General features: G+C 34.6%; 2 protein-coding genes across 2 annotated transcripts; both read right to left on the bottom strand.

The window, feature by feature from the left end:
- Nucleotides 1-8,019: 8,019 nt before the first annotated feature.
- Nucleotides 8,020-11,484, bottom strand: LOC135846739 (growth factor receptor-bound protein 2-like). The gene is made up of 5 exons (XM_065366007.1): nt 11,356-11,484; nt 11,172-11,269; nt 10,973-11,092; nt 10,731-10,899; nt 8,020-10,583 (listed from the first exon to the last, which is right to left on the bottom strand). The coding sequence occupies exons 1-5, from the start codon at nt 11,431-11,433 to the stop codon at nt 10,479-10,481; spliced, it is 570 nt and encodes a 189-aa protein (XP_065222079.1). The 5' UTR covers nt 11,434-11,484; the 3' UTR covers nt 8,020-10,478.
- Nucleotides 11,485-12,207: 723 nt separating this feature from the next.
- LOC135847640 (plexin-A4-like) lies at nt 12,208-23,117 on the bottom strand. Its single transcript, XM_065367274.1, has 6 exons — nt 15,869-23,117; nt 15,512-15,749; nt 15,121-15,401; nt 14,808-15,001; nt 14,584-14,724; nt 12,208-14,196 (listed from the first exon to the last, which is right to left on the bottom strand). Exons 1-6 carry the CDS (start codon nt 19,499-19,501, stop codon nt 13,917-13,919), a joined length of 4,767 nt encoding a protein of 1,588 aa, XP_065223346.1. The 5' UTR covers nt 19,502-23,117; the 3' UTR covers nt 12,208-13,916.
- Nucleotides 23,118-27,762: the final 4,645 nt, after the last annotated feature.

Genomic DNA, 27,762 nt, shown 5'->3' with positions numbered 1-27,762 from the left:
CCTACCATGTGTTATTTCATTTCAAGTCTGTGTCATACAATTCAACCTGTTCGAGCAGGTTGGCCTCGTCGATCTTTTCTAACACAAGATTTCAGCAGATTTCTAATTTCTTCATTACTCGGTTAGGATTGTACCATTGTACGTAGAACTGTACTAAAATCTGGACCATGATGAGATAAAAAACTAGAAAATTATTCCACCTTCGTGAAGGAAATATGAGAAATACCTAGAAAATAAGATTCAGATAGAATCATTCATCGAAATTCGAAGGGCTAGGCTCAAGGCTGTAATATGGAAAAATAAAATAGAACCATGACTGTGCATTCAGAAGAGCTAAATCAAAGGTCATGGTCATTGATGCATCAGCATGCCAAGGCATAAAATTGAATTTAAAATTTGAAATTAGGTATGGAAAAAGAAAATGTATTTCTGTTATTATTGTTCAAGAGGAAAAAATTTCTAGCTAAAGGTACGTACAATGTACATGCAAAAAATAATACGAGTCTTACCTTATTTATAATTATTTTTTGGTAAGTAGGTACTGATTTCAATGAGAGAAAAAATGGAGAAAGAATTCAAAACATTGAAATAATTTTCCACCTACCTACCTACCTTTAAAAAATTCAAAACATTTAGATAATAAAATATAGATAAAAACTTGGTCCAATCAAGGCAAGTGGCAAAAATTTGGTCAATATTTCAAAGTTCAATTTTCGATTTTTATCTATTTTTTCAATTTAGACTGAAGGAATTTTTTTTTACCATTTTGGCTTATCAAATCCCCTCATTCTTGGACTCTTTGCACTATTAAAATTTAAAATTGATAAGAAAATATATTTCTGTAAACATTTCTAGTTAGGAATAGGTGTATGAAAATTATGATGGTCAAATCACTATTTTCTAATACTAAAATACTGGCCTACTGGGGTGCCCAAAAGTCAGTTTACACCATCAAAAATCACATATTATAATTCAAGAACTAAGCCTCCTAAAAAAAAACTAATGACATTGATCTGATATAGGAAATTTTATCCTCTACAATTTTCTTCCATGTCATTTTTCTCTAGGATGCACCGTTCGTCTGAAAAATCAACTTTTATGTCAAAAAACGTAAATTTAAAAAAAAAATAAAAAAAATTGGGGAAAGAATTTAAAATTAATTCAGCAGTCAAGTTCAGCTATTTTTAACATGATTCCCATAATTCGATGTAATTTAAATGATCTTTTCAAAAAAAACACGTCAATTTTTTTTTTTTTTTACAAAAACACCAGACCCTTGGAGGGAAGGGGGGGGGTGGTGCTGGTGCTACCAAAATCAAATTTTGTAAAAATGAAAAAAAATCGAGTGATATGTTAAAATGTCGGTTTTTTGGGTCGAGAAACACGAATCTGAGATCCTTTTTTCCCTCAAACCCCTTGGGGAGGTGCTACCATAATCAAATTTTGTAAAAACGAAAAAAATGTAGTGATATGTCAAAATATAGGTTTTTTGAGTCGAGAAACACGAATCTGAGATCCTTTTTTCCCTCAGACCCCTCGGGGGACATTGAGGAGGTGCTACCAAAATCAAATTTTGTAAAAATGAAAAAAAAATCGAGTGATACGTCAAAATGTAGGTTTTTTGGGTCGAGAAACACGAATCTGAAGTCATTTTTTCACCCAGCCCCTATGGGGAGGTGCTACCGAAATAAAATTTTGAAAAAAATCACAAAAATTCGAGTAGTGTATCAAAATCCATGGTTTTTTGGTGGGGAGAGGGGGGGGGTTCTTTGTCAGTTTTTGAATCATTCGACCCGATATCGTCGGTTATTTTATATCATAACTAGAAAAATCGCGCCTAGTCGCAAAGTACATAACTAATCACACCCAAATTCTACACACTCAAACACACATTTTCACGCAATCGCGGTTTTGAAGCGAGTTGAATAAAAGAACTTATGCCTTATTCACTTACAATTACTTCGCGTTAATTTAGTCAAAATGTAGTCGCGTTGGAAACGAGATATCTCAAGAATGGTAGCAAGGGTCTGAGGGAAAAAAAGGACCTCAGATTCGTGTTTCTCGACCCAAAAAACCAATACATATTTTGATATATCACTAGATTTTTTTCGTTTTTACAAAATTTGATTACGGTAGTGCCTCCCCAAGGGGTTTTAGGGAAAAAAGGACCTCAGATTCGTGTTTCTCGACCCAAAAAACCTACATTTAGACATATCACTCGATTTTTTTTTCATTTTTACAACATTTGATTTTGGTAGCACCTCCCCAAGGGGTTTGAGGGGAAAAAGACCCTCAGATTCGTTTTTCTCGACCCAAAAAACCTACATTTTGACATATCACTCGATTTTTTTTTCATTTTTACAAAATTTGATTTTGGTAGCACCCTCCCTCCCCCCAAGGGTCCGGTGTTTTTGTAAAAAAAAAAATTTGACGTATTTTTTATGAAAAGATCATTTATATTTCATCACATTATACGAATCATGTTGAAAATAGCTGAAATTAACAGCTGAATTAATTTTAAATTTTTTCCCCCAATTTTTTTTTTTTTTTTTTTTAATTTACGTTTTTGATATAAAAGTTGATTTTCCCGGCAAACTGTGCATCCTAGAGAAAAATGACATTGAAGAAAATTGCAGAGGATAAAATTTCCTATCAGATCAATGCAAATAGTTTTTCTTTAGGAGGCTTAGGTCTTGAATTATATGTGATTTTTGATGGTCTAAACTGACTTTTGGGCACCCCTTAGGTGTACATATGAAAATTATGATGGTCTAATCACTATTTCCTAATACTAAATATGTACTACTTTTAAAGGGAAAAAAATAAAATAATGGAACAAGAATTTAAAACATTGTATTTTTTTTTTAAATCCCAAATAATTGTTAACAATTCATAATTATTGACTCAATAAAAATTTGATCCAATCAAGGCAGGTGGCTAAAATTAGGTAGTAGGTACCTATAGAAGTTCGGAATCAGAATCTATGAGTGACTATCACTATTTTTTGGTACTAAATTCTCATCAAAAAAAAAAAAAAGGAAAAAACATCCAAAGCACGTAATTTTTTTTAAAATTTAATTCCACAATAATTTTTAGCCAAATTTTTGTAAAAAATGATGGCTATTGCGGTAGGCCCAACTTTGGATAAAAAGGTCGGGGATGAAAAATTTTGATAGTTCTCGACGTTTTGAGCTCAGACTAGACGTTTCCCGGTGTGTCAGTTTTTATATATATACATGTAAAAACCATACATTACGAGATCCGTTTTATATAAAATCGGGCATTGCGAGATCCTGAGATCCTTTTGCCGGATCTCGCAAGTTCTCTCATATGCCATGGTACTCGTGAGATCCAGGGGACCCTGTACACACATTTTCAGCCGGATCTCGTTTTGCCTACTATTCATATACTTATATACAATTTTTGAAAATAGATAAACGACGCATCTTGCGAGATCCACCCCCAAATCAGGTTTAGGCCATTGGTGGATCTCGGTTTATGCGGATCGCGAAATTGATGGCGGCAATGCATAGAAAGACACTGTTTACACACTGGAACATGCGTTCGAACGAAGTTGTAGGGTTATTATTTGAGTTTTTAGCATTTTTCGAAATTTTTTGGGGTGGATCTCGCAATGCCTGTGTATATGTCGGATCTCGCAATGTACTATAAGACAGTATATATATTTATACAGATACGCTACAGCTTATACAGGCCCGTTTCTGGAAGTGACATCGACTATCCGAGACCCGAATCGACGTTCCGAGGCCCGTTAGCGGGTCTCGGAACGTTTTTCAATTAAAAACTATATTTTTATGATGTACGCACCTTAGGGATGCTATAGACAAATTTTTGTCTGGGACTCACAAAGTAGGTATAATACCTACAGTATATACAGCTTACCTTACTTCACCCCACACAGAAACTTCACACTCGCGCCAATCCTATAAAAATCACTCGTTGGAGATCGCACCAACGGCTCTAGACCCAGCTTATTAGCCGCTATCAAGGCGCATGCGCGAACGAATTTACCAGGCACTCTTTAAAATTTTTCTAAGTGTCAAAGACGCGGGCCTCGGATCGTCAGTACGATGTACCGGGTCTCGGATAGTAAGCAAGCTCCATATATATATATAGCCGCATACAGGCAAACTCGTAACGTTTTGTATAAACAGCAATCTCAAGACCCCTCTATAACTTCGTTGCTGTGCATCCGCTCGACGCGTCACCCCATAGGCCTGATAGTACTCGATGTTAGGCCGCGTTATATTCGTTAACTTGATTTTTGGGTGACCTGTGGAGAGGTATCTCATTGCCGAAACATCAATTTTTCAGAAAAGCTTTTTTTTTAAAAGTCCCATACGTCTCTGTTTTTCGCAAATAGCTTTTTAACAAAGCATCCCACAGAAAAATAACCAGCTCTGAGCAGAAAGAAAATTTTATTCTCTACAATTTCCTTCATTGCATTTTTTTCCTAGGATGCATACTTTTCCCATAAAATCACTGTTTAGACTGAAAAACACGAAAATTCGGACCTGTATAATCAACTCTAAATTAAAATTGAGCAGTCAAAAATTTATTTTAGACGATTTTTGACCACGCCATGTGAAAGAGGACATCTTCAACCACCAAAATCACCAAAAAGAACGTAAAAAACGTAAAAAATGATTCTTGGCAATAAACACCTTTTCCTCATGTCCTTGTACATAATACTTAGGCTATGCACTCATTTGAAAATTGAGTCAAAAGAGAAAGTGTATAAACGGCAATCTCACGTCCCTGCTCAAACTTTGCCAGTAGACTCCCCACACCTTGTAGATTCATATGGCACCTCATCGAAAAGTCACGTCCTAAAAAGGTTACGAGTTTGTCAAAACGTTATGAGTTTGCTGGTTAATCTATAAAAAAGTTACGAGTTTACCCCCTAGAATATTTATATGTTTACATGTAAAAACCATACATTACAAGATCCGTTTTATATAAAATCGGGCATTGCGAGATCCTGAGATCCTTTTGCCGGATCTCGCAAGTTCTCTCATATGCCATGGTACTCGTGAGATCCGGGGGACCCTGTACACACATTTTCAGCCGGATCTCGTTTTACCTACTATTTATATACTTATATACAATTTTTGAAAATAGATAAACGACGCATCTTGCGAGATCCACCCCCAAATCACGTTCGGGCCGTTAGTGGATCTCGGTTTATGCGGATCGCGAAATTGATGGCGGCAATGCATAGAAAGGCACTGATTACACACTGGAACGTGCGTTCGAACGAAGTTGTAGGGTTATTATTTGAGTTTTTAGCATTTTTCGAAATTTTTTGGGGTGGATCTCGTAATGCCTGTGTATATGTCGGATCTCGCAATGTACTCTAAGACAGTATATATAAGTTTATATATATAGAAGTTTCACCGAAACTTGAATTTTTTACTTTTTAAATCAAGAGACGTTCTAATGAATGAAATGGGATAAAACTTGGACAATAGGGTTCTTTTGGGAGCTAGAGGTGACCCCTGCAGTGGGGAGGGTCAAAGTTCAAAATTACAGAAAGGTCATTTTTTTGGAGGGGCATAATATGGCCCCAAATGAACGAAAAAGGTCCAAAATCATACCATAGGTCAATACCTCTATTGTGATCAACATACCCAAATTTCAGCTTCCTAGGTCATCCCCACCCCATTTTAAGTGAGAAAAACCACATTTTACCCCTATTTTTGACCCCCTCACCCCTAAAATTGACCTTAGGAGTCCAAATTTTCAGCATACAATGAGAGGGTGTCCCTTGAGTGCTTTTTGCAGGTTTCAACCTTCCAACCCCATTTGACCCCTCTCCAGGGTCAAAAAAGTGTATTTTTGCGTGTTTTTTGACGTTTAGCCAAGCCTACAGCCCCTCCAAATTGACCTAGAGGGTCCAAATTTTTACAGTACATTGGGAGGATGTACCCGAAGTGCCTTTTGCAGGTTTCAACCTTCCAACCCCATTTGACCCCTCTCTAGGGTCAAAAAAGTGGATTTTTTCATCCATTTAACGTGTTTTTTGAAAATTTCAACATTTAGCCAAGCCTACAGCCCCTCCAAATTGACCTAGAGGGTCCAAATTTTCACAGTACAATGGGAGGATGTACCCGAAGTGCCTTTTGCATGTTTAAACCTCCCAACCCCATTTTTACAGAAAGGTCATCTTTTTGGAGGGGCATAATATGACCCCAAAAAGATGAAAAGAGTCCAAAATTATACCATTGGTCAGTACTCTCATCGTGATCAACATTTCCAAATTTCAGTTTCCTAGGTCATCCCCACTCTGATTAAGGTGGGAAAAACCACATTTGACCCCTATTTTTGACCCCCTCACCCCTAAAATTGACCGTAGGAGTCCAAATTTTCAGCATACAATGAGAGGGTGCCCCTTGAGTGCTTTTTGCAAGTTTCAACCTTCCAACCCCATTTGACCCCTCTCCAGGGTCAAAAAAGTGGATTTTTGCATGTTTTTTGACGTTTAGCCAAGCCTACAGCCCCTCCAAATTGACCTAGAGGGTCCAAATTTTTACAGTACATTAGGAGGATGTACCCGAAGTGCCTTTTGCAGGTTTCAACCTTCCAACCTCATTAGACCCCTCTCCAGGGTCAAAAAAGTGGAGTTTTTCATCAATTATACGGGTTTTTTGACAATTTTGACGTTTAGCCAAGCCTACAGCCCCTCCAAATTGACCTAGAGGGTCCAAATTTTCACAGTGCATTGGGAGAATGTACCGGAAGTGCCTTTTGCCGGTTCAAACCTTCCAACCCCATTTCACCTGTTTCAGGGTCAAGACAGGTTTGTTACCACATTTTTTGAAGGAGGAAGAAGAGAGTTACAAGAAGGAAACATTGGAAGGAGAGAGTTGGGCAAAGCCCAAGGGGGGTTCAGGGGGGACAAAGTCCCCCCCAAACACTGGCGAAGCACAGGAGCGAAGCGAGGGTGCGAGTAGTTCAACTGAAGCATAGAACATGAAAAAAAGACACCTGTTGGAGGTAATTGGGCGAAGCCCAAGGGGGGCGGGGGGGACAAAGTCCACCCAACACAGGCGAAGCACAGGAGCGAAGCGAGGGTGCGAGTAGTTTAAGCGAAGCGCAGAGCATGAAAAAAAACGTGCGTAGGAGGTAGTTGGGCGAAGCTCAAGGGGGGTGCATGGGGGACTTGTCCCCCGAAATACAGGCGAAGTACAGGAGCGAAGCGAGGGTGCGAGTAGTTCAAGAGCCCTCAATATTTCTAGCACAAAAATTTGGCTCTTACGTAGCGGCAGACTGCTACGACTTTTTTTTTTTAAATCAAAATATATAGGATCATTCATAAAATAAACAAAATCCAGTAGAGAAAATATAAGGAGGCTGAAATTTGTTTTAAAATTCAGAGTTCAGAATCTATAGGTGACTACTCATGTTGAAATGAGGGTCTTATTTTAGCTATCACTAATATTGTAATATTTTACAGACTTCTAGTACTAATTTTAATGGTAAAAAGTGAAGAAAGCTTCCAGAACACAGTATTTATTTCGATTCCTCATTAATTATTTCAACTTTTAAAATATTGTATTCAAATTTAGGTCATTTTTAAAAATTTTCAGGTTTGGAAAAACTCAATAAAAATGGCCCAAATAGAATTTTATAATCATTCTTAAAATTTTACGATCTTGTTTTTTTTTGTTTTTTTTTTATTGAACCCCGACTTTTTCTTATTTTTTAATGAAAAACAGAATAATACAAATTAGGATGAGTATCATCTCGAGCGTAGGTATTTTGGTGGATTTGTTGCACAATTTTTCAGAATTTTTTGCAGAGCTCATGCAGATTTCATACCCTTCCTCTGTCATTCAAATTCAGATACACGCTTACAGTTAAATATACAATTCGAATAAAAAATAGCGAAAAATTGCTCGTCATCGCGTACATGACATCGTTTTTCGAGAGTTTCGTTCTATATTTTCAATAAAAAATTAATTAGGACTTGAAAAATGAGAATAGAGTACAACGTCATTCATGTTTCACTTTTATTTTTAATTTAGATACGACTCAAAAATGACGAATAACGTCAACTTCAAAATAGGATTAAGTATAGTAGGTACTTTCAAGTCGATACTCCACGAAAGTACAATAGAATTGGAAACAATGCAGATAATTCATTCAATAAAATCATCTTTATATTTAGATCAACATCAATACAGGCAATTGAAGAGATTTCAGCTTTGAAATTTAAGCGGTTCCTTTAGAGTAAAAAAAAAAGAAAATTGGTCAAGTAAATTGAGCATCATGTTACCTAAATAATTACCTATGTTTTTGTTTACAAGGGAAATACGTATAATCTCGCAAATGATCGAAAGGTCGAGCGACGTTAAATAAAATCATTAAAACAAAAAAAAAAGTATCCCAACCAGACAACATTTTTTCAACAGGACAAAAGAAGGGCGGGATGGGGCGGGTTTTTCGCTCGAAAATTTTTTCAGAGGTATCCAACAATAACCCATCATAATTTTATAAACCAAGGAACAGAATAATTTCACCTATTTTTAGGAAAAAACGAGACCAGTTACAATTTTAGGCATAAAAAGTGGAGTTTACTGAAAATTTTTGGCAAAAAAGCGAAACTTTTCAGCAGTTTCTGCTAAAAAGTGTAACATTGGAAATTTTTGGTAAAAAAAATTAAAATTGTAGACAATTTTTGACAAAAAGTAAGAATACGAAAATTTTAGCAAAAAATATATATTTTTGGCAATTATAAAAAAAAGCCAAAAAATGAGAATTTTTTGCAATCCTAAAGGGAACCTCTTGAGGTGTCACACTCCGATTTGAACGGGACCGCGATTTTTGGAAAGAGCACAGTCTAAAACCCCCAAAACCAGATTTTCAGCTGCCCAAGTTCATTTTTCGATTTTTAGCGAATTTTTGAAAATTCAAAATTGACTGTTTTTGGCGATTTATGCTTTTTTTTTTAAAAAAAGTACGTACCTACTGAACAATAAAAATGGTCAAAATAAGTTCCAAAACTAATGTATTAATTACCCAAATCCAAATTTCACCATTTCCAGCCATTCTGGAGCCTCCAGCGCGATTTTTCAATTTCTCCAGAATTTTGAACTTGCTCCAGAAGGCGTGAGTATGCAACTCGACCTGTTTAACGAGTTTATCCACATTTGAGTCCATTTTGAGGGTGACACCTCAAGAGTCGTTTTTTGACCAGCTTTTTTCAAAATTAAAAAATCCAAAAAGTCAAAAGATAACCGTTTGTGAGGAAATTTTTTAAATTTGTGCGAATCGCAGTATTTCTTCAAGGAGTAACCCCCGGAGCGCAAATTCTACCATTTCCAGCCGATTTAGAGCGAGAGTGACACCTCAAAAAACCACTCTTGAGGTGCCACTATCAAAATCGGCTCAAATGTGGATAAACTCGTTAAACAGGTCGAGTTTAATATACAACTCGATTTTTAGCTGCCCAACTTCATATTCACGCTTTCTGAAGCAAATTCAAAATTCTGGAGAAATTGAAAACTCGCGCTGGAGGCTCCAGAATGGCTGGAAATGGTGAAATTTGGATTTGCGTAATTGATATTAGTTTTGGGATTTATTTCGACCATTTTCATTGATCAAGTACGTACTTTTAAAAAATAGCATAAATCGCCAAAAACAGTCAATTTTGAATTTTCAAAAATTCGCCAAAAATCGAAAAATGAACTTGGACAGCTGAAAATTTGGTTTTGGGGGTTTTAGACTATGCTCTTTCCAAAAATCGCAGTCCCGTTCAAATCGGAGTGTGACACCTCAAGATTTTCCCTGGTTAGAGAAACAGCAAGAGATGGAAATTTTTATGAAAAGGATATTTTGGCGATTTTTGACAAAAAAACAAAGCTCTTGGGCAGTACCATTTTTGAAATTTTTGAATTTTTAAATATTTGATAAAAATCCAAATATGAACTTCACGACTTGGAATTTACGTTAGCCCTACTTTTAAGAACATGTTCTTTCAATCTAGTTTGGTTTCATCAAAATCGGAGAATGCCCGTTTAAAAGGATAGGTACCTTGTTAAAACAATCGACCACTTACCTATGTATTATAAAAAGTAATTTCAGCAAATACTCGTCGTACGTTGTGTGATTTTATAATCATACAGATAATGGTTTCCCCTCATGTTTTGATAAAAATGATACAATTATCGTAACTGTAGCGTGTTCCAACAAAATGACAAGGATTTATCGCAATTTTTTTCGAGTTTTTAAAAGCCAAACGAGATATTGTAAAATTAGATGTACATTAATTATAGTTCCATTAACTTGGGAAAAAACTGATTTCTCCTAAACTTTTTTAAAGCCAATATTCGAAAATTTATGCACCTAAATAGCATAATATACAAGTTATCTACATATAAGTACATACATGATGAATAAATCAAAAATAACATTACAATTTGACATAAAGAAGGAGGCAGAGTTACTTTCAACTCTTAATTTTTATCTGTACCATCAGTCACAGTGATCATGTCAGCTCTGGAAGGATCAAATGCCTCTATCTCATCGTCCTCCAGGAAGTCGAGATATCCTTTAACTTTCTATTTTGAAAAAATGGCAAGTCTTAATTCATTTTATAATTTGAAAAAATAAAAAAATAAACTGTTGCACTGTTGTGCAGCCAAATTCGTACATAGATGAGAAAAATTCATCATCAGAGTACCTATGTATTCATTTACGTTATTTACCTCATCGGTGAAATTCAAATCGCGTAATCTTACGTCTTCCAATTCAGATACCGACGCCGTCCTGTAATATTCCACCAATTCATTCAAGGTATGAAATTTCACAAACAATAAGAAGTATTTTCCTTGCGGATCACGCATTATTTTGAAATGATGTACTTTATCGGAGCATCTGCGATATTTCAATATTATAGAACAATCGTTTTAAGGGTACAACAGCTCAAATCGAGTCTCAATTTACTCACTTCACTGAAATGGAATAATCTTTGAGAGGCGTTCCACTTTTCCTGACTAAAAAACTTCCTAGAGGTTTATTGCGTAGAATTTTTTCAGAATCTTGTCTCGTAACTCGTTTAAAATACCAACTATAAAAATACGATAGGCACATTTAAATAATCATAAAGTACCTACATGAAAACGGAGTAAGAAAAAAATTAAATTTACTCGTGATTTTTCATTTCAATATAATTGCTGGGGATTACTCCTTCTTTTCCTTCGAGTTCTGCTATAAACCAATTCTCATCGTCTTCCATATTTAAAACCTAAACGTGAAACGATTTGTAAATCAGGTATAGGTAGGCCTATGATAGGTAAATCCTTAGACTGATGTAGGTATCATTTTTCTTACTCTCAATACATTTCCTCTTCTGAAACTTAAATCACCGGGATTATCTGAATTGAAATCGTATTTCGCTACAGCTTCCATGACGGTTTTATTGGCTATCTGAGCTCTTGATTTAGAAATAGAATTTACTACTTAAGTCGAAATTCTACAATTTTGGTTTGGTTTACTATATGATGTTATTTGTAGTTGAAATTAGAAGCGTTTTTGATCATAAAGCAATAATCTACAAAATAATTAAAAATAAGTCAGAACTCACCCAAAAGTTGATTATTTTCAAAACAGTCGTTCTTGTTTTTTTCCTCTATTTTTTCAATGAATAATTTTATCACAAATGAAATTTTTATAAAAAAGTGGCACATGTACGGACGACGACCAACGTTATTTTTATATGTTACAGATTGAACTTCCTGCGATTTTTGTGGAAAAGTCGACATTATCATGATTACACCTAATCAATTCTAAAAAAAAAAAAAAAAAAAGGTCTGAATCATTATTATCTGTGAGAGCTTGATATCTTTTTTTTTCAAAATTAAACATTCTATAAAAAAAACATAATTCAAATTCTAAAATTTTGAAAACCAAAAGATAAACTCCTCGCATAAAAACCTCGTTTTTAGGCATCTCGAAATGAAAATTTTCAAAAGTTCACGCCCTCCTTTTGCTCGGGCAAATTTGTTTCTCGTTTTGGGATAAATAAATTTCATATTTTGAGGCACTCCAAAAATCCAAAAAAGAAAAATATGTTCATTTCATAAGTCATGTGAATATTACGTATATATAATTGGCAAAATTGATATTTTTCTCCCACATCAGTCGACAAATTTTCAATTGGCATCACCCTTTTTCCCTCACAAAAACCTCAATACAGCCTGAATAAATTAATAAACACCTTTATTTTGATCAAGTGTACCAAGTGTACAACATTAATTATTATAAGTAAACTTACCAAAAAGTAAAATTAAAAATAAAAATAAAATAAATAAATCCTACACATCAGATGCCCATATCTTGGCCAAAGGTCTCACTCAACCTGTACCATTTAGTACGGTCTTGTGACACACTCTCATATAATGTAGTTTGTTTTTGATGAAATTTGCTATTGAATCCCTCCACCTCACCTCTTGTTACCTTTTTCTCTTTTACTGTTTTACATGGGGTCCAACAGTTTTGTCACATGACCAGCCTAATTACATAAGTTAATCCTCTTCACAGTAGGTACAATTCTAAAATCATTAAAAGTATTTTTAATTTTTGACAACCTCACCGTCCTTATATCCCTTAGTTTAATCCAAAGCATGGGTCTCTCCATCAAATTTTGTGTGATTTCTAATCGTTTCTATATCTTTTTTATCAGGGACCACGTTTGGGAGCCACAGGTGATTTTAGGAAGGACACAGCTATTAAAAATTTTGGTGATGGGAATTACTGAAGATATAATATATTTGGGACAATTAATTTCTTTTGAAAATGAGATCGAAAAAGAAGTATAGGTACCGAAGAATAACCTTGGGATGGATAAAATTCTGGTCTCTAAAATCAATTTTCAAAAGTCTATACAAAAACAAACACGAAAACCTCAATAGTCAATATAGCTTCTGCTTCAGAAATGGAACCTAACATGATCTTTGCCCCAGGCTGCATGGGCTCTCACCAGCCCTGCTATCAGGATTCACCCACATGTTTAATGAAATGTTCCAAAATTCTACAACATCTTATGAAGAGATAAGTTCATTAAGAATGCAGAATATGCCTACTTATGCATAAATCTATACCAACTTAAGAATAATACCTATGTTGCGATAAACTATAAATTAGCCTTACGTGATAGCTTTCTAAAAAAAAAAAAAACTCAAACTTTGAATATTGGTTTCAATTCTTGTAGATGTGGGTGTAAGAAGTCAGAAAAGTTGATTCTGGATTTTCATAATCGTACAATGAAAGAAGCCCTTTGTTAATTATTTAAAAGAGAATTTGCAATTTATCAAAGTGGGTTAAAGTTTCGAGATTTTTTTTTTTACCATTTCCGATGAATTTGAGCCCAAAAAAGAGGAATACATTAAAATGTTTCTGAGGGTTTTTGACAAATTTTGAGATTGAAATGAGTCAATCTCCAAGTAAGTTGAGAAAAAGTGTTATGCTACGTATTAAAATGGGCCTCAGCAAATTATAATAAAAATTGCAAAAAAAAGAGTTGATAAGATCCTCACATTTGAAATTTTCTAGGATGCCAAAAATATTACCTACATACATAGACCTAAAAGCAGTCTTAATAGAAATGTTTGATTCTCCTCCAAAACTTGAAGCCATATTGGTTAGTCAAATGATGTATGTACTTTTAAATATCCTGAAAATCGACATAACGATAACCCAGGTAATATCACTATCATTTACTCAAAAAAACAAAAAAATTAATAAAAATTTTCCTCCTAACAAGTTTGTGAAAACACTCACTCATCAGATACTTAAGTAGGTACTTATTCATCTAAGAAATATTTTAGAAATAAATGAATAGTATATAAATCAGAGCTTAATTTTAGCAAAATTTAAACCAGAATTGTTATCAATTACAGTAACAATAATAAATTGTCAACTTCATTTTCATTATCACTGGAGTTGTACTCGCTTTCAGTATTGGTAAAGTAGTACTCGCTTTCAGTATTGCTAGAGTTGCACTCGTTTTCAGTATTGATTGAGTGGGACTCGTCACTGTTGGACCAGAAGATCTTGGATGCATGTTGATCAAGCACTTCACTCGGTATCATTTCACACAACTCTTCAGCGATTGAAGAAAAAGTTGGGCGTTGTTCAGGTAAGGAATGCCAACATTCACGCATTAAATTGTACCTGTACAAATTTTGAAAATCATAATGAAATGTTTTTGATGGGTAATTACTCAAATGATATGTTGGATTGTAGGCCTATCCCTCTGCAACAAAAATAGCTCAACAAGTGACATTTTAATAGGTAGGTATTTTCATAAATACCAATAGATTTAATGCTAGAATGACTATGATGCAGACAAATTTTAATCCATTTTTGTACATTATTTTTAGAAAGTACCTAATACATTTGAGAAACAAAATGCCGAAATGAAAAAACTGGTTTAGAAATGAATGAAAGTTCTCACAAGAATAAACTACATATATACTTAGTAATTAACCAAAAATTGTTATTCCAAAAAATTATCTCTCTAAAATAGGTAAGAAATCAGTTGAAATAAATAACACCTACGTTTTCAAAGAGCAGTTAGAAGGTTGTTCCAAGCGGTAACCTGATTTCAAATCCCTGATTAGTTTTTTCATGTCTGTAAATGCAGGATAGGGGACACCTCCTACAGTCAGTATTTCCCATAATAATATTCCATAGGACCACCTGAATGAATTAGAAGGGACTCATTTGAGAAACATGAAAAGATAAGCTCAAATAATATGTACTTAGGATACGGATTCACTCACACGTCAGATTGAGTAGTAAACTGCAAATGCGTTAATGCCTCTGGTGCCATCCACTTGACTGGCAGCCTACCCTTTGTTTTCTTTTTATAGTAATCTTTATTTCGAGTATGTCTGGCCAACCCAAAATCAGCTATTTTCAGCACAAAATCATGAGATACTAGAACATTTCTGGCAGCAAGATCTCTGTGTATGCACTAAAAATTGATCCATTCATACATATGTATTAATCAAAAATAACTACCTAATCACACAACATTAGGTGAGTAGAACACAATACTAAGAAATGTTGGAGCATGTGAGCCTATTCACTGACCTTTTTAGATGCCAGGTATTCCATTCCTCTTGCAACTTGAAGAGCAAAGGTTAGTAAAGTTTGTTCAGCCAATATTTCTGATGTATTTTGATAAATGAAATAAACACGCTTCCGAAGAAAATCCAATAAATTGCCATATTGAGCAAATTCAGTAATGATCAACAATGGTCCATTCTGCGTGCAACAGCCAAGAAGTCGAAGGACGTTTTCATGAGCTCCAATTAATTTCAATATTTCCATCTCTTTAACTAAATCAATCATATCTGAATCTGAATGGGAATCTGAAAAATTTGATCTTCAAAAACCATGCAAAACTGGCAACATGCCAAACTGTGTATAAGCTGCAAGTGCCATTTTGGTATTGAAATGAAATTAAGAGAAAATAGGTAACCTTTCAACATTTTAACTGCGACAGTGGTTGTAACATTCTCTTCCAAGATATCAACAGCTTCCCCTCGAACAACTTGTCCAAATTCGCCTTCCCCCAGGTGCTTTCCTAGAGTCAAGTCACCTCTTGGAAATTCCCACTCCTCATCAAGTGGTAAAAGGTATTCGATAGCTGTGGCCATTTCAGTAGTGGGACTTCCATAATATGAAGCATTAACTTCAATTGTGACATTCGGTAAATTCTAAAAAAAAAAATAATAAAAATATTTTTAAACTTATGAAAACTGCCTTAAGATTTCAATATCTGAACATGAGTGTTTATACCTTTGTGATGAATGTAGTTTCATAATACAATACATACCAGCACATCTGCCAGATGTCCATCCAATTGTATTTGGTTTTCTACAGTCACTTGCTTTATGCATTGTCTCATGGAGATTGCATCCATGCCCATTTTATTCACTCTTCGTTGCATTTGCTTCATTCTTCGCGAATATTTTAAGCATAATTTACCCACTATGATAAAGATGAGGATAAATATTAATACTGTAACTACAATATAAATTATAAGTGTGACTGATGAATTGTTAGCAGAATTCGCTGAATTGTTTGTAGATGTATTTGCTTTGAAAACAATTTCTTCAAAATAATCACCAATTGACACAGTTATAAATTCAATTTTCTTCAATTCTTCGTGTACTTGATCGAAATCATCTGACCCATTTATAAGTCGAATGTGTTTCCACTCGTCATGTAATTCATCTAAATTATCTCTAAATATGAATGGAGTTGAGTTGAGCCTACTAAAAATACAAATCATTTCATTCAGAGACAATGAAATTATAGTGCAGCTATGGTTTCCAGCCTTTACATATATATCCATTATTTGACAAGATTTATCTATATTATTTCCTTTGATAATGATGAACTCAGTTCCAGTGAACTTCTCATATTTGGTTGAAAAATTATGAAATTCCGGATTAGGATATAAAGACACAAGAACATCGCCAATTACAACACTTCTGTATAAATCACTACTGTCTATCTGAATAACTGAGCAATGCAATGGCAAGGGATATTTTGGATTTATTGAGTCACTTTTGATATCTGGAATGTAAGGAGACTTACAGACTATGTGTGAAGACTCAGGTGGCATCTCACATGAGCCATTGAAAGAACTTTTTTCACATTGAATGAAGTACGTTTTCCTTGTATCTGCAGAATCTCTAAATCCAGTTTTGATAGCAATGCCACCAGCAGGGATACTTTTTGGTTTCATGTTGAACCCATCAACATCATGGTCATAATTGTTAGTGTACTCGAATAAAAGACCATCTTTCCAAGATGAGTCAAGGTCATATGTTATTCTAACAGCAACTGTCATTGATGACTCATGACATATGTTACACGAAGAAGTGATACATTCTATTTTAGCAGTATCAATTGAAAATATGTGACATGGTAATCCACCAATATGAACCGAAATCGATCTTCCTATGTCCAAATTTTCACCTTCAATAGTTAGTTTAGTACCACCAGATAGAGACCCTGAAAGGGGAAAAACTAAATTAATTACAGGATATGATACAGTAAAATTTTCTCTGGATTTTGCCAACACATTATTGACTATCATTTCCACTGGCCTTGGAACATTCAGGGCATTGACATATTCAATGAAGCATACTACTTTCTTCATTGGTTCAAACTGATAGTCAGTTGGTATACAAGGTACTCCAGACATGTCAATTGGATTCATTATGTCTTTAAATGAATAACCCAAGTTTTCACCTCGAATAGTGATAGCAAGTTTTCCAAAAACTGCGGCTTTTGTTGGCCAAAAAGAAGAGATAGTCGGAATAGCTGGATGCAGACATGAGTTGGTGAGCATATTAGAATGATTACCAGTTTTTTTATGTTTTTTTATAGTGTGCTTGAACATGCACTTCTGTTCATCCATTCTCCAGTAACATGGAGACAACGAATCAGTGCACTCAAAACAAGAAGTGTGCACATCACATTCATGCAATGAAATGTTTGTACTCCAAACAAATGGAATATTTTTATTAGTAATTATAATCGACAATGTTGAACTTGAATCATGACTGCCAGATGGTACTGCTAGTGAAGAATTCGGAAAACTACAGTCAATTGTATACTCGTTTCCTGATGCAAAAGCATCATTTGCAATAAAAGAAATGTTGATGTTTTCATCAGCAATCACACAAAGAAGAAACTCTTTAAATTGTAATAATATTTCAGAAAATTTATCTGAACTGGATCTCAATTTCACAGCTGAAATGTCATGTTCGAGATGCTCTACATTATCATATGGCTCAATAATTGATAAATTTTCTGATTTTATGGAATTGAACATCAACTTCCAATAACGTATTCTCATATTACAACCACATTTTGTAGTAGTACATTCGTTAGTATGTGAGCACCAGTAATTGCATGTTGTGTTGGATTGTACACAATCATCATAAGTACCAAACACAGGACAACTGTATGGCACTGGTTCTAAATGAACTTTGGTGAGCTTATGTTCAGTCATCACTAGCAAATCCTCTTCCTCATATGGTAAAAAAAAGAGATCCGCATTTACTGGGGACTGTTCATCGATTGTTACATCATCATACTCGCATGAACTAGTACTATTCTCCACAATGATCTTTTTCAAGTGCCCAGTACTTGTACCAACAAACACATCTATGTGTGAATCCTCTGAGGGACGTCTCGTTGCAATTGCTGTCAGATGCGCATCAAATGTTAGCAAAGAAGGCCTTTTTATTGGAATATTCCCACCAATGGGCATGTTTATGCCTGATAAACAGAAACCCTTATGAATACTATGTTTTATACATTGTCTTCCAGGTGATATAAATTCCACCCCTGGCTTTCCATTTCCATGAAAACAGTTTTCTATATTTTTACCAAATTGTTTGTCAATATCTTTCAGTGAATACATGCATATGGCACTACGGTTATTTGGTTTCTGTGAGTTCATATTTTCACTCTGAGAGAATATCGCAAATAGTAAAGTTTCTCCAGTACCAGAATCTTCTAGATATGCTGCTTGCACCAAATTGTACGGTCTTTCTCCTTTTACAATGCACTCAAGTGGAATCTCAGCATACCTGTTTACAAGATTTCTTCCGAGAGCTCCTCCACAAATCCTAATCAATTTTGAAATATATGGGGATGTTTTTGTTACAGAACTTTGCTGAGTTGTTAAAATGTAGCTCTTGTAGTTGTTTTCAGGAGAATCAAATGCACAAATGTAATTTACAATGTATTTATCTCGATATTTGCTATTAAATAAAATCTTACTGGAATTATCAATTAATCTGAAAGAAGGCAAATTTCTCACAGCAAAAGCTGGCACTTGAAATGGCTGGGTGAAGTTACTATAGGATTGCGCTGTCCATAGAGTGTATCCTTCATCAATATCAGATTCTCTGGCATCCTCTAAATGTTTAATAAAAGCTACTGTTGATGCAGTAGGAGTGTTTGCCACAAAAGGTTCAAATACTTTTATAACGTTTGATTCTGACATTGTTGTACCATTCAAATTATATATACTACAAAACTGAAGGGTTCCACAAGTTATCAAATGTGAAGTATCATTTTGTTCATATAGCAGCAAAATTTTGTTATGATTATCCATTGATTTGGGGTTCACATTCTCATTATAACCAGATTTTGTAACTGAAAAATTTGTAGAAAATGGTCCGGTTGTAATATTCGCTAACAATTCAAGATCAAGTGATAATTGATACAAATGGTTAACAGCACCAACAATAATTGAAGAATAAGATACGGCCAACTTATTAAACTTTAGTGTACTGTTGTCGGAGAATACTGTAACCTGACTGGAGAACAGTGTTACACCTTCTGGTTGTAAGCCCAGCAAAATTATCAGAAAAATTGAAACGTACTCGATTGAGGACTGGCCGTTGAAATACATTTTTTTTATAATCCTCTTTGCAATCATGAAGTTGATCAATCAGGTATATAAAGTATCAAAATCCATTTCAGTTAATTTTTTAATATCAATTTTCCCAAGTTACTATACCAAAATTTAGGCAGATGGATGGCTTCATATTGATATAATAGGTAATATCTGGAATAAAAGAGAAAAGTAAATCATGATAGGCATTCTAACCGCCACAGAAGTATTTTGCGTTGAAACAAATGAAAATCAAGTAGGTAATCCAAAAGTAAGCGCTTAACCCTTTGGAGGTTATCTGGTTAGCAAATTGAATTGCTTTGATGAGTGTGATAGGGCGCCTTGCCCAACTAACCAAATCACAGAAAAGTTGAGCTTTCGATAAAAAGTTTTGTTGGAAAATAAAAGTTTCCAAAAAGCACAAAATGTGACATTTCCAACAAAAAAATCGAATATAGTATGCAGAATTTTTTTTAAATGGATAAAAAACATTGAACAAAAGCACTCTTGAAAAAATGAATTAGAAAAAATATCAAAAAACAAGATTGAAACAAAGTCATCCGGCAGTTCACAAATCTATGGTACCTGCAAAAAGGCCATAATTTGATAGCTATTTTACAAGAATTCTTCGTTTCATGTACCTACCTATAATCGTAATGTATTTTATAAAAAATAAAGGCGCACAAAAGAACCGTTTGAGGGATCAGGGGTGATTTTTTTTGAAAAAATTGGGCCACAAAGCAAAAAATAACCAGTTTTTGCGAGTTCAGTCTTTCATTTCGTTAACGCTATGGATTTGTGTTTTTGCTCACTATTTCTCTCTATGTTCATCTTCATAATTCCAACATTCAATTAAGTGATGAAATGCTTATTTTTTCACAAAATGAAATAAAATTCTGTGCTAAATTTGGTGAATCACAGCAAAATTTGTTTTATCATTAGTTATCCTCACTACAAAGCTCGCAATTTCGCCAAATTTTGTGTCATATTTCAGCCCGATTTCCGACAAGATTTTAAGACTTGATAAAAATCCTCTCTTAGCGACATAGATCTTTCTTTTCTACATTATTTAAACAAAGGCATTATTGCCAAGATTCTCGCCGAATTTGTGAACTGCCAGATGACCTTTGTTCAATCTTGTACCTATTCAATTTTTTTGTTGGAAATGTCACATTTGTGCTTTTTGGAAACTTTAATTTTCCAACCAAACTTTTTATCGAAAGCGTAATTTTTTTGTGATTTCACCAATTGAGCAAGGCGCCCTATCACACTCATCAACGCAATTCAATTTGCTAACCCGACAACCTAGAGAACCTCCAAAGGGTTAATCCTTACAAAATTTCAAAAATTGAATTTCATTATAATTATAGAAAACGTTTATTCGAGTATTAGACCCAGGCCGGATTCACAATAGGTACTTAAACCTTGAAGCATAAATTAAAAACAATACCTAAGACAAAAATACTTAAACTAGATGGCACTTTCTCTCATTGATCTGATTTGATGCAAAATATAAACCTCTTTCCTTAATTGGACTTCTCTGGAAACACGATGAAATTGACTATTTTGGCCGAATAGTAAATATGTATTTTCATGATGAAAATTTGTATGTAATTAAATTTTATCTCGGATTTTAAAGATATAAATTCGAAACTGGGCGTAAAAATCCTGGCAATTATACACGCCCAGTATAAAAAAAATGTCAAAAAAAAAAAATAATTATGTACATGTAAAATAATTATGCAGAACTCACCATCAAGTAGAAGTTTTTGTTTTAAAGAACTGAAAAACTTTTCAACATAAATTTATCGTATTGCATCACATTAAATACATGCATATTTGGCTGTCAAACTTTTGCACGAGCAGAATAATAATTTAATAAAATATCTCATTGTGCGCTTCCTGTGATTTAAAAAAAAATGACGCAAATTGTCATGATTTTATCTAATTTTTGAAAAAGCAAAGTAATCATTTCCGATAGCTATTCCAATCTGCCATGGGGTACTTAGATATGTTTTTGTATATTATGTCACAATTAAATAGTCACCTGAAAACCAAGGACAAAGCTATACGGTTTTGTAAAATAAGAAAGAAATATGTACCATTTTTGCTGAATACAATAGTGATACTAGGTACATGAAAGATAAGTAAGTAGAATGGCTTTGTTGATTGATATATGCCTAATTCATAGGATCTGTAGACATTTTTATTTTCCCTTTCAAATTTTTGGTACTTCATTTTGAAAAAGAGAAACGAATTCGATCGAGCGAAACGAAGGCCAAAACATTTAAAATGCATAGAAAATCCGAATTTTGAGAAGTAAAAGAAATGAATTTTATACTTATGCGATTTATGGTTTCAATAAAACATTAAAATTTAAGTGAGAGGTAATATTTTTAATATAAATTTCAAGTTTGAAAAAGAAAGCGAAGATGTCTGACAAGGGAACGTTCAGCTGAACCCTATTGACAATTTTACTAGCAGAATGCTAGCATTAGTAGCACCCACCTAGTATGAGTAGCAGGAAACTAGCGTGATACTAGCGTTATGCTAGCATGAAATGAACTAGCATAACATGCTAGCAAAATGCCAGTTTATTACTAGCACGATACAAACTAGCAAGAAGTATGCTAGCAATGAGCTAGCTACACGCCAGCAACATAACTACCGAATGAAGCTAGCATTTTCCGCTAACAAAATGCTATCATATATCTAGTATGAGATGAGCTAGCACAATGCATACTAGCAATATGCTAGTTAAATCCTTGCCCCTTAATTACCAAGTGATGCTAGCAGTTCTTACTAGCAGGACGCTATCATATCGCTAGCATGGGGTGAGCTAGCAAAATGTATGTGAGCAATGTGCTAGTTAAACCCTCGCCTCATAATTATCTACAAATAGTAATGCCAGTTGTCCCTGCTAGCATGATGCTATCATATTGCTAATGTGAGATAGCTAGCAAAATGTATGCTGGGGATATGCTAGTTAAAACCTCGCCCTGTAGTTACTGAGTGATGCTAGCATTTCCCACTAGCAAAATGCTATCATATTGCTAGTATGAGATGAGCTAGAAAAATGTATGCTAGCAATATGCTAATTAAATCCCAGCACCATAATTATCGAGTGATCCCAGCAGTTCCTGCTAGCAAAATTCTACCATAATGCTAGCCTGAGATGAGCTAGCACAATGTATGCTAGCAATATGCTAGTTATATCCTAGCGCCATAGTTACCAAGCGATGCTGGCAGTTTCTCCTAGCATAAAGCTACCATGTTGCTAGCTTGATATAAGCTAGTGAAAAGTACACTAGCCATACACTAGTTAATCCCAGCAGAATAATTATCTTATTGACAATTTTACTAGCAGAATGCTAGCATTAGTAGCAGAACACTAGCGCGGTGCTGGCATGGAATCAACTAGCAGATTGCCAGTTAAAATGGTGTTGGCACTTTGCCAGCAGACATTTTATTGAAAAATTCATCCTAGCATAGAACTGGTATGGTGCTAGCATGAGGTGAATTAGCAAAAGGCAGGCCAGCAATTTGCTGGTTACATGGTACCATAACCTGGGGTAACATTGAAGGGAGCGGTTTTTTATCACGTTATGCTCCATGGAGGTGGAACTATGAAGAATGGAGCAATTCTGACACCAGGAATGGATAGAGTACACTTTGGCAGTTATTTTTCCTATTTTATCATTTTAAAATAGTTGTTCCAACACCAATAAAAAAGCAAGTAAAAAAAATCGGTGTTTTAATTAATTTTAATTAATGTGAAAAGCTTGGTGTCTGGAATTTTGAATTTTCAAACAATGAGTCAAGTGACATTATAGATGTGTTCGCACACCTCCCGACTACAAATTAACGCATTTGTTCAGGTGCCAAAGTTCTTCCCTGAGGAGTAAAAAAATAATATTCCAACTGGGGTAACTGTAAAATTGACCAAAAATGCATGAAAATGCCTGAAAACTTGTTGAAAATGATGTAAAAACTTGAAAAACAGCTCTAAAATTATTTTTTTTTCAATCAATTCCATTTATTTGGTTCAGTTTTTTAACTTCACAAAAAGATAACAGGTATAATTATTAAAGATGAAAATTAAAGAGGCAGGATTTTAAACCTGAATATCTTGGAAAAGTCTGGGTCGAAGACGACGGTTTATGGTTGGATTTATTATATATTTTAGGTTAGCGTTACGCTCAAGTTTTAAATGATTTTTCTTACATAAATTGAGTGAATGCATCTTCAATGATTTAATATTAATATCTCGTCGGATCTGTATATTTCTTACAAACCAAGGGCTTCTTGAAATTATACGTAGTGTCTTACTCTGGAATGTTTCTAGTTTATGGAAATTTGAATTATTGAAAAATCATGAAATTCGTTCAAATTGGCCAAAATGCACGAAAAAGGCCTGAAAACTAGAAAAATTTAAAATTATCATTTTGGAGCACTTTTTCTTAAATTCAATTGTGAATATGGATCATTTTGTAGGTACTTGACGCTTATAAAGTGACCAGGAAGTGAATATTCATGTTTTTGATAATTGTTGACCTTGAGCGAAACACATTTCAAGAAGCCTTCAAAGTTACCCCAAACGCTGGGTAACTTTGAAGGGCACTCACTTCTTTTGGCTTTTGCGCCTTACAGGAAAACGGTAGACAACTTCTGTAAACGCCAAAACGTAGTGCTGACATAGCTTTATCAAAAGCACCACACACATTTCCTCTACCTCCGCCATTCATATCTCTAAGCATGAAAAATTCTGAAAAATCCTTCAATGTTACCCCAGTTTATGGTAGCAGCATAACCACTGAGTAAAGCTAGCAGTCACTACTAGAATATTGCTAGCGCATTGCTAGCACCCTGTAGTGGTGCTAGCATGAGGGGAACTAGCAAAAGGCATGCTAGCAATCTGCTAGTTACATCCCGTGAAATGTGCAAAGGTGCGTATATGCATGCGTTTGGTAAGCGTATACGCATAGGTGTGCATAAAAAGAGACACTTAAGGCGTTAATGTATGCATATTAGCATGTCTAAAACTCCGCGTTTACTACCTGCGTATACTACATGCGTTTATCACTGCAGTTTGAACTGCATAAAGACAGACGTTTCTCATAGCTCGGAGTGCATGTAGTTTTGCAACTATTTTATGCATGCATCAAAGCATTACCTATCTATGCAGTGCGTAGATATTCATATTGGACTTATTTTTTTGTTTTTTTTTACTAATTGAACTAGGTAGGTTGCGAGTTTTGATATAATTATCTATTAGTAATGATAATGCATTTCTTGGTGTTGTATTTTTCTGTGCATTTATGCACTGGGTATCTGCATAAATATGCAATTATGTATCAGTTTTTTTAAATGTGAGCACTTTCAGAAAAAATGTACTTTTTAGAGGTACATTACAAAATATACTTACCTATTACATATTAACTTTGGGATGGGAAATAATATTTTTGCGATGTTATGCAGGAAATACATTCACAAATAACCAATTTATTTTTCAAAAAAATATTTCACCCTCATCAAAGTATCACATGCTGCTCAAACACACCTCAAAAAATTTGAAAAATTATGTGCTACACATGCATATTTTTGGGGGATAAAATTGTTGAAAATTAATGAAAAAAAATTGCCTCCCTAAAGGAGGCTAGATTGGCATATATGCATATTTCAATACCTATTTCTAGACCTGCAACAGTGGTGTACTCCTGTAAATGAAGAAACATCCCTTAACAATACTACTTACGCGGGGTAGGAGGAGACCAGCAGCATCTATTCCAAGAGAAAGTAGAGAGAAAACCGGTTTGGGTGTAAGGAAGAGATGACATTTCTGTGCACTGTATAGATAGCAACTACACTACCACATACCACTTATGTGAGACAGTCTGATGTACAGGCAAGGTATCTTTCCCTTAATTGTAGTCCTGGCACAAAAGAATATTTTCTTTTGTTAGGCAACATAATTGAGTACTATTATAGGTAGTAAAAGAAGTGGGAAACGCACGCGTTTCCACGAGTTTACGCATGCGTTTCCACATGCTGAAACACCTTAAAAGTCTCTTTTTACTCATGCATTTCTACATGCACTTACGCACTTCAAAAATTTCACGGGATGATAGAAAGACAATCACTGATAAACTTGCACTAGTCTACTCCTAGCGCTGTTCTAACCTTGGTAAAGCTAGCACTAGCAGTCAAAAGTACTAGCATGGTGCTAGATTTTTGTTTTAAAAGACTTCTTATCCAGGTGCTAGCAGTCAAGTGCTACAGTGCTAGCATAATGCTAGCAAATTGCTAGCGTTGTTCTTCATCATGATACACTTAACGTCTCTTAATAGATGAAGTATGTAGTCAAGTCGAATATAAGCTCAATGCGGTTTCTTGTTTAAATATTAAGAAGAGTGAAGTTGGCCAACTATTCACTCAGTTTATACTAGCACAAGATGCTAGTGCAATGCTAGTTCTAAACTAGCATTGTAGGGCAATGCCCATTTTTGGATATTTTTGGGAAATTACATACCATTAATTTGAAAACACCCTATAATCTTTTAAAGAAATTATTCTTCTAGCACCATACTAATTATACACATGCTAGCAAAAAGCTAGCAAGAGCATGCTAGCACCAGTAGCACCATTTTGGGCACCTCAACTAGTTCATTTGCGAGCAAATTGATGCTAGCGCAATGCTAGTCTCCCTGCTAGAATTACGCCAATTGTACGCCAGCAGATGCCAGCAATATGCTAGCACCAGTGGCACCATTTTGAACACCTTACTAGCATATCTGCTAGCAACACAGATATGCTAGTAAGGTGTTGAAAATGGTGCCACTGGCACCGGTGCTAGCATAGTCATGCTAGCAACGTTGCTAGCATTCTGCCACTTGAAATTGTCAATAAGGAACCGGCAGAAACGAAAATGAACGAATCAAAGCTAGATGGAAAGGGGACCACTTCCGGACCCCAAATCCAAAATTTCAAGCGCTAAAGATGAACAAAACTAGATGTGTTTCGTGGGGAGGAGGGGGGGACGAAAAGTTTTCCATAAGAAAATTTAAAGTGAAATAAACAATGAATGATAGAAATTTTTGATTCTCCTCCGAAACTTTTGAGCCATTTCGCTGAGGTACATCACACATTTTAGATACATAAATAAGAAATATTTTAAGAATAAAATAAATAACATATACTTAGATCAGAGCTTAAATTTTAACAAAATTGAAACTAGAATTGTTATCAACTAAGGTAACAAATTATCAACTTCATTTTCATCATCGCTAGAGTTGGACTCATTTTCAGTATTGCTACAATTAGACTTGTTACCATTTTCATCACCGCTTAAGTTGGACTCGCTTTCAGCATTGCAAGAGTTGGATTCGTTACCATTCAACCAGAAGTTTTCGGATACATGTTGATCAAGCACTTCACCAGGTAACATTTCACACAACTCTTCACAGATTGAAGTAAAAGTTGGACGTTTTTCAGGTAAGTAATGCCAACATTCACGCATCAAATTGTACCTACAAATTTGAAAATCATGTTTTTGGTGGGTAATTATTCAACCGATATGTCAGCCCATCCCTCTTTAACAAAAATAGCTTGATGAATGAAATTTCAATAAGTAGTTTCATAAATAGGTACCTACCAAGAGATTCAATGCTGTGATGATCATGAAAAAGACAAATTTAAATCCAACTGGACCCTTTGTAGAAAGTAATACTTTTGAGAAACAAAATAAAACTAGACAGCTAAGCAATAAGTGTGCGTAGCTAGCTGCCTTTCAACAGTTATAACCGCTATTACATACCTAGAAAGTGCATAAGTGACTCAACCATGTCACAGTGGTGAGAAATAATATTTTCGAAACCCTCATTGCTTCAAAATAATAATTGTTTTTCAATTTTCAGTGTTTTTATAATTATGTATCTTCCAAATTACAAAATTTCAGAATAATTTCTAAGCTTGCATTGCCTCTAAATTAATTTTCTTTTCAAAATTTCGCATTGCTGCTGAGTTGAAAATTTCCAATCAACTTTTAGAATTCACATTGCCTCTATATAAATGACCAAATTTTGAATAATTTTTCAGAATTCGTATTGTCTTCATGTTACAAAATTTCAAATCAATTTACAGAATTTGCCATTGATTATTGATTTTAAATTACCTATTAAAATCTCAGTCACTCACTGATTCAGAGCTATCTACATGGTACATTTTTAAAAGCTTTTGTCTTTCTGAATTTTTTCTGTTCCCCCAGTCATAATTTTTCAAAAGCTGTATGTTATCCACATTTCTTATCG

This window comes from Planococcus citri, chromosome 5 (genome assembly GCF_950023065.1).
Source record: "Planococcus citri chromosome 5, ihPlaCitr1.1, whole genome shotgun sequence".
Lineage (NCBI taxonomy): Eukaryota > Metazoa > Arthropoda > Insecta > Hemiptera > Pseudococcidae > Planococcus > Planococcus citri.
Note: the sequence above shows the minus strand (reverse complement) of the source record. Positions and strands in the feature narration are given on the sequence as shown.

Excerpts from the sequence above, each read along its gene's own strand:
- LOC135846739 (XM_065366007.1), bottom strand. The coding sequence starts at position 11,433 with ATGGAAGCTGTAGCGAAATACGATTTCAATTCAGATAATCCCGGTGAT. Across the intron at positions 11,270-11,355 it reads GAAGAGGAAATGTATTGAGA|GTTTTAAATATGGAAGACGA; the intron begins GTAAGAAAAATG and ends TTTCACGTTTAG. Across the intron at positions 10,584-10,730 it reads ATTTGAATTTCACCGATGAG|AAAGTTAAAGGATATCTCGA; the intron begins GTAAATAACGTA and ends TTTTCAAAATAG.
- LOC135847640 (XM_065367274.1), bottom strand. The coding sequence starts at position 19,501 with ATGATTGCAAAGAGGATTATAAAAAAAATGTATTTCAACGGCCAGTCC. Across the intron at positions 14,725-14,807 it reads TTTACTACTCAATCTGACGT|GTGGTCCTATGGAATATTAT; the intron begins GTGAGTGAATCC and ends TAATTCATTCAG. Across the intron at positions 14,197-14,583 it reads TCTAACTGCTCTTTGAAAAC|GTACAATTTAATGCGTGAAT; the intron begins GTAGGTGTTATT and ends AAATTTGTACAG.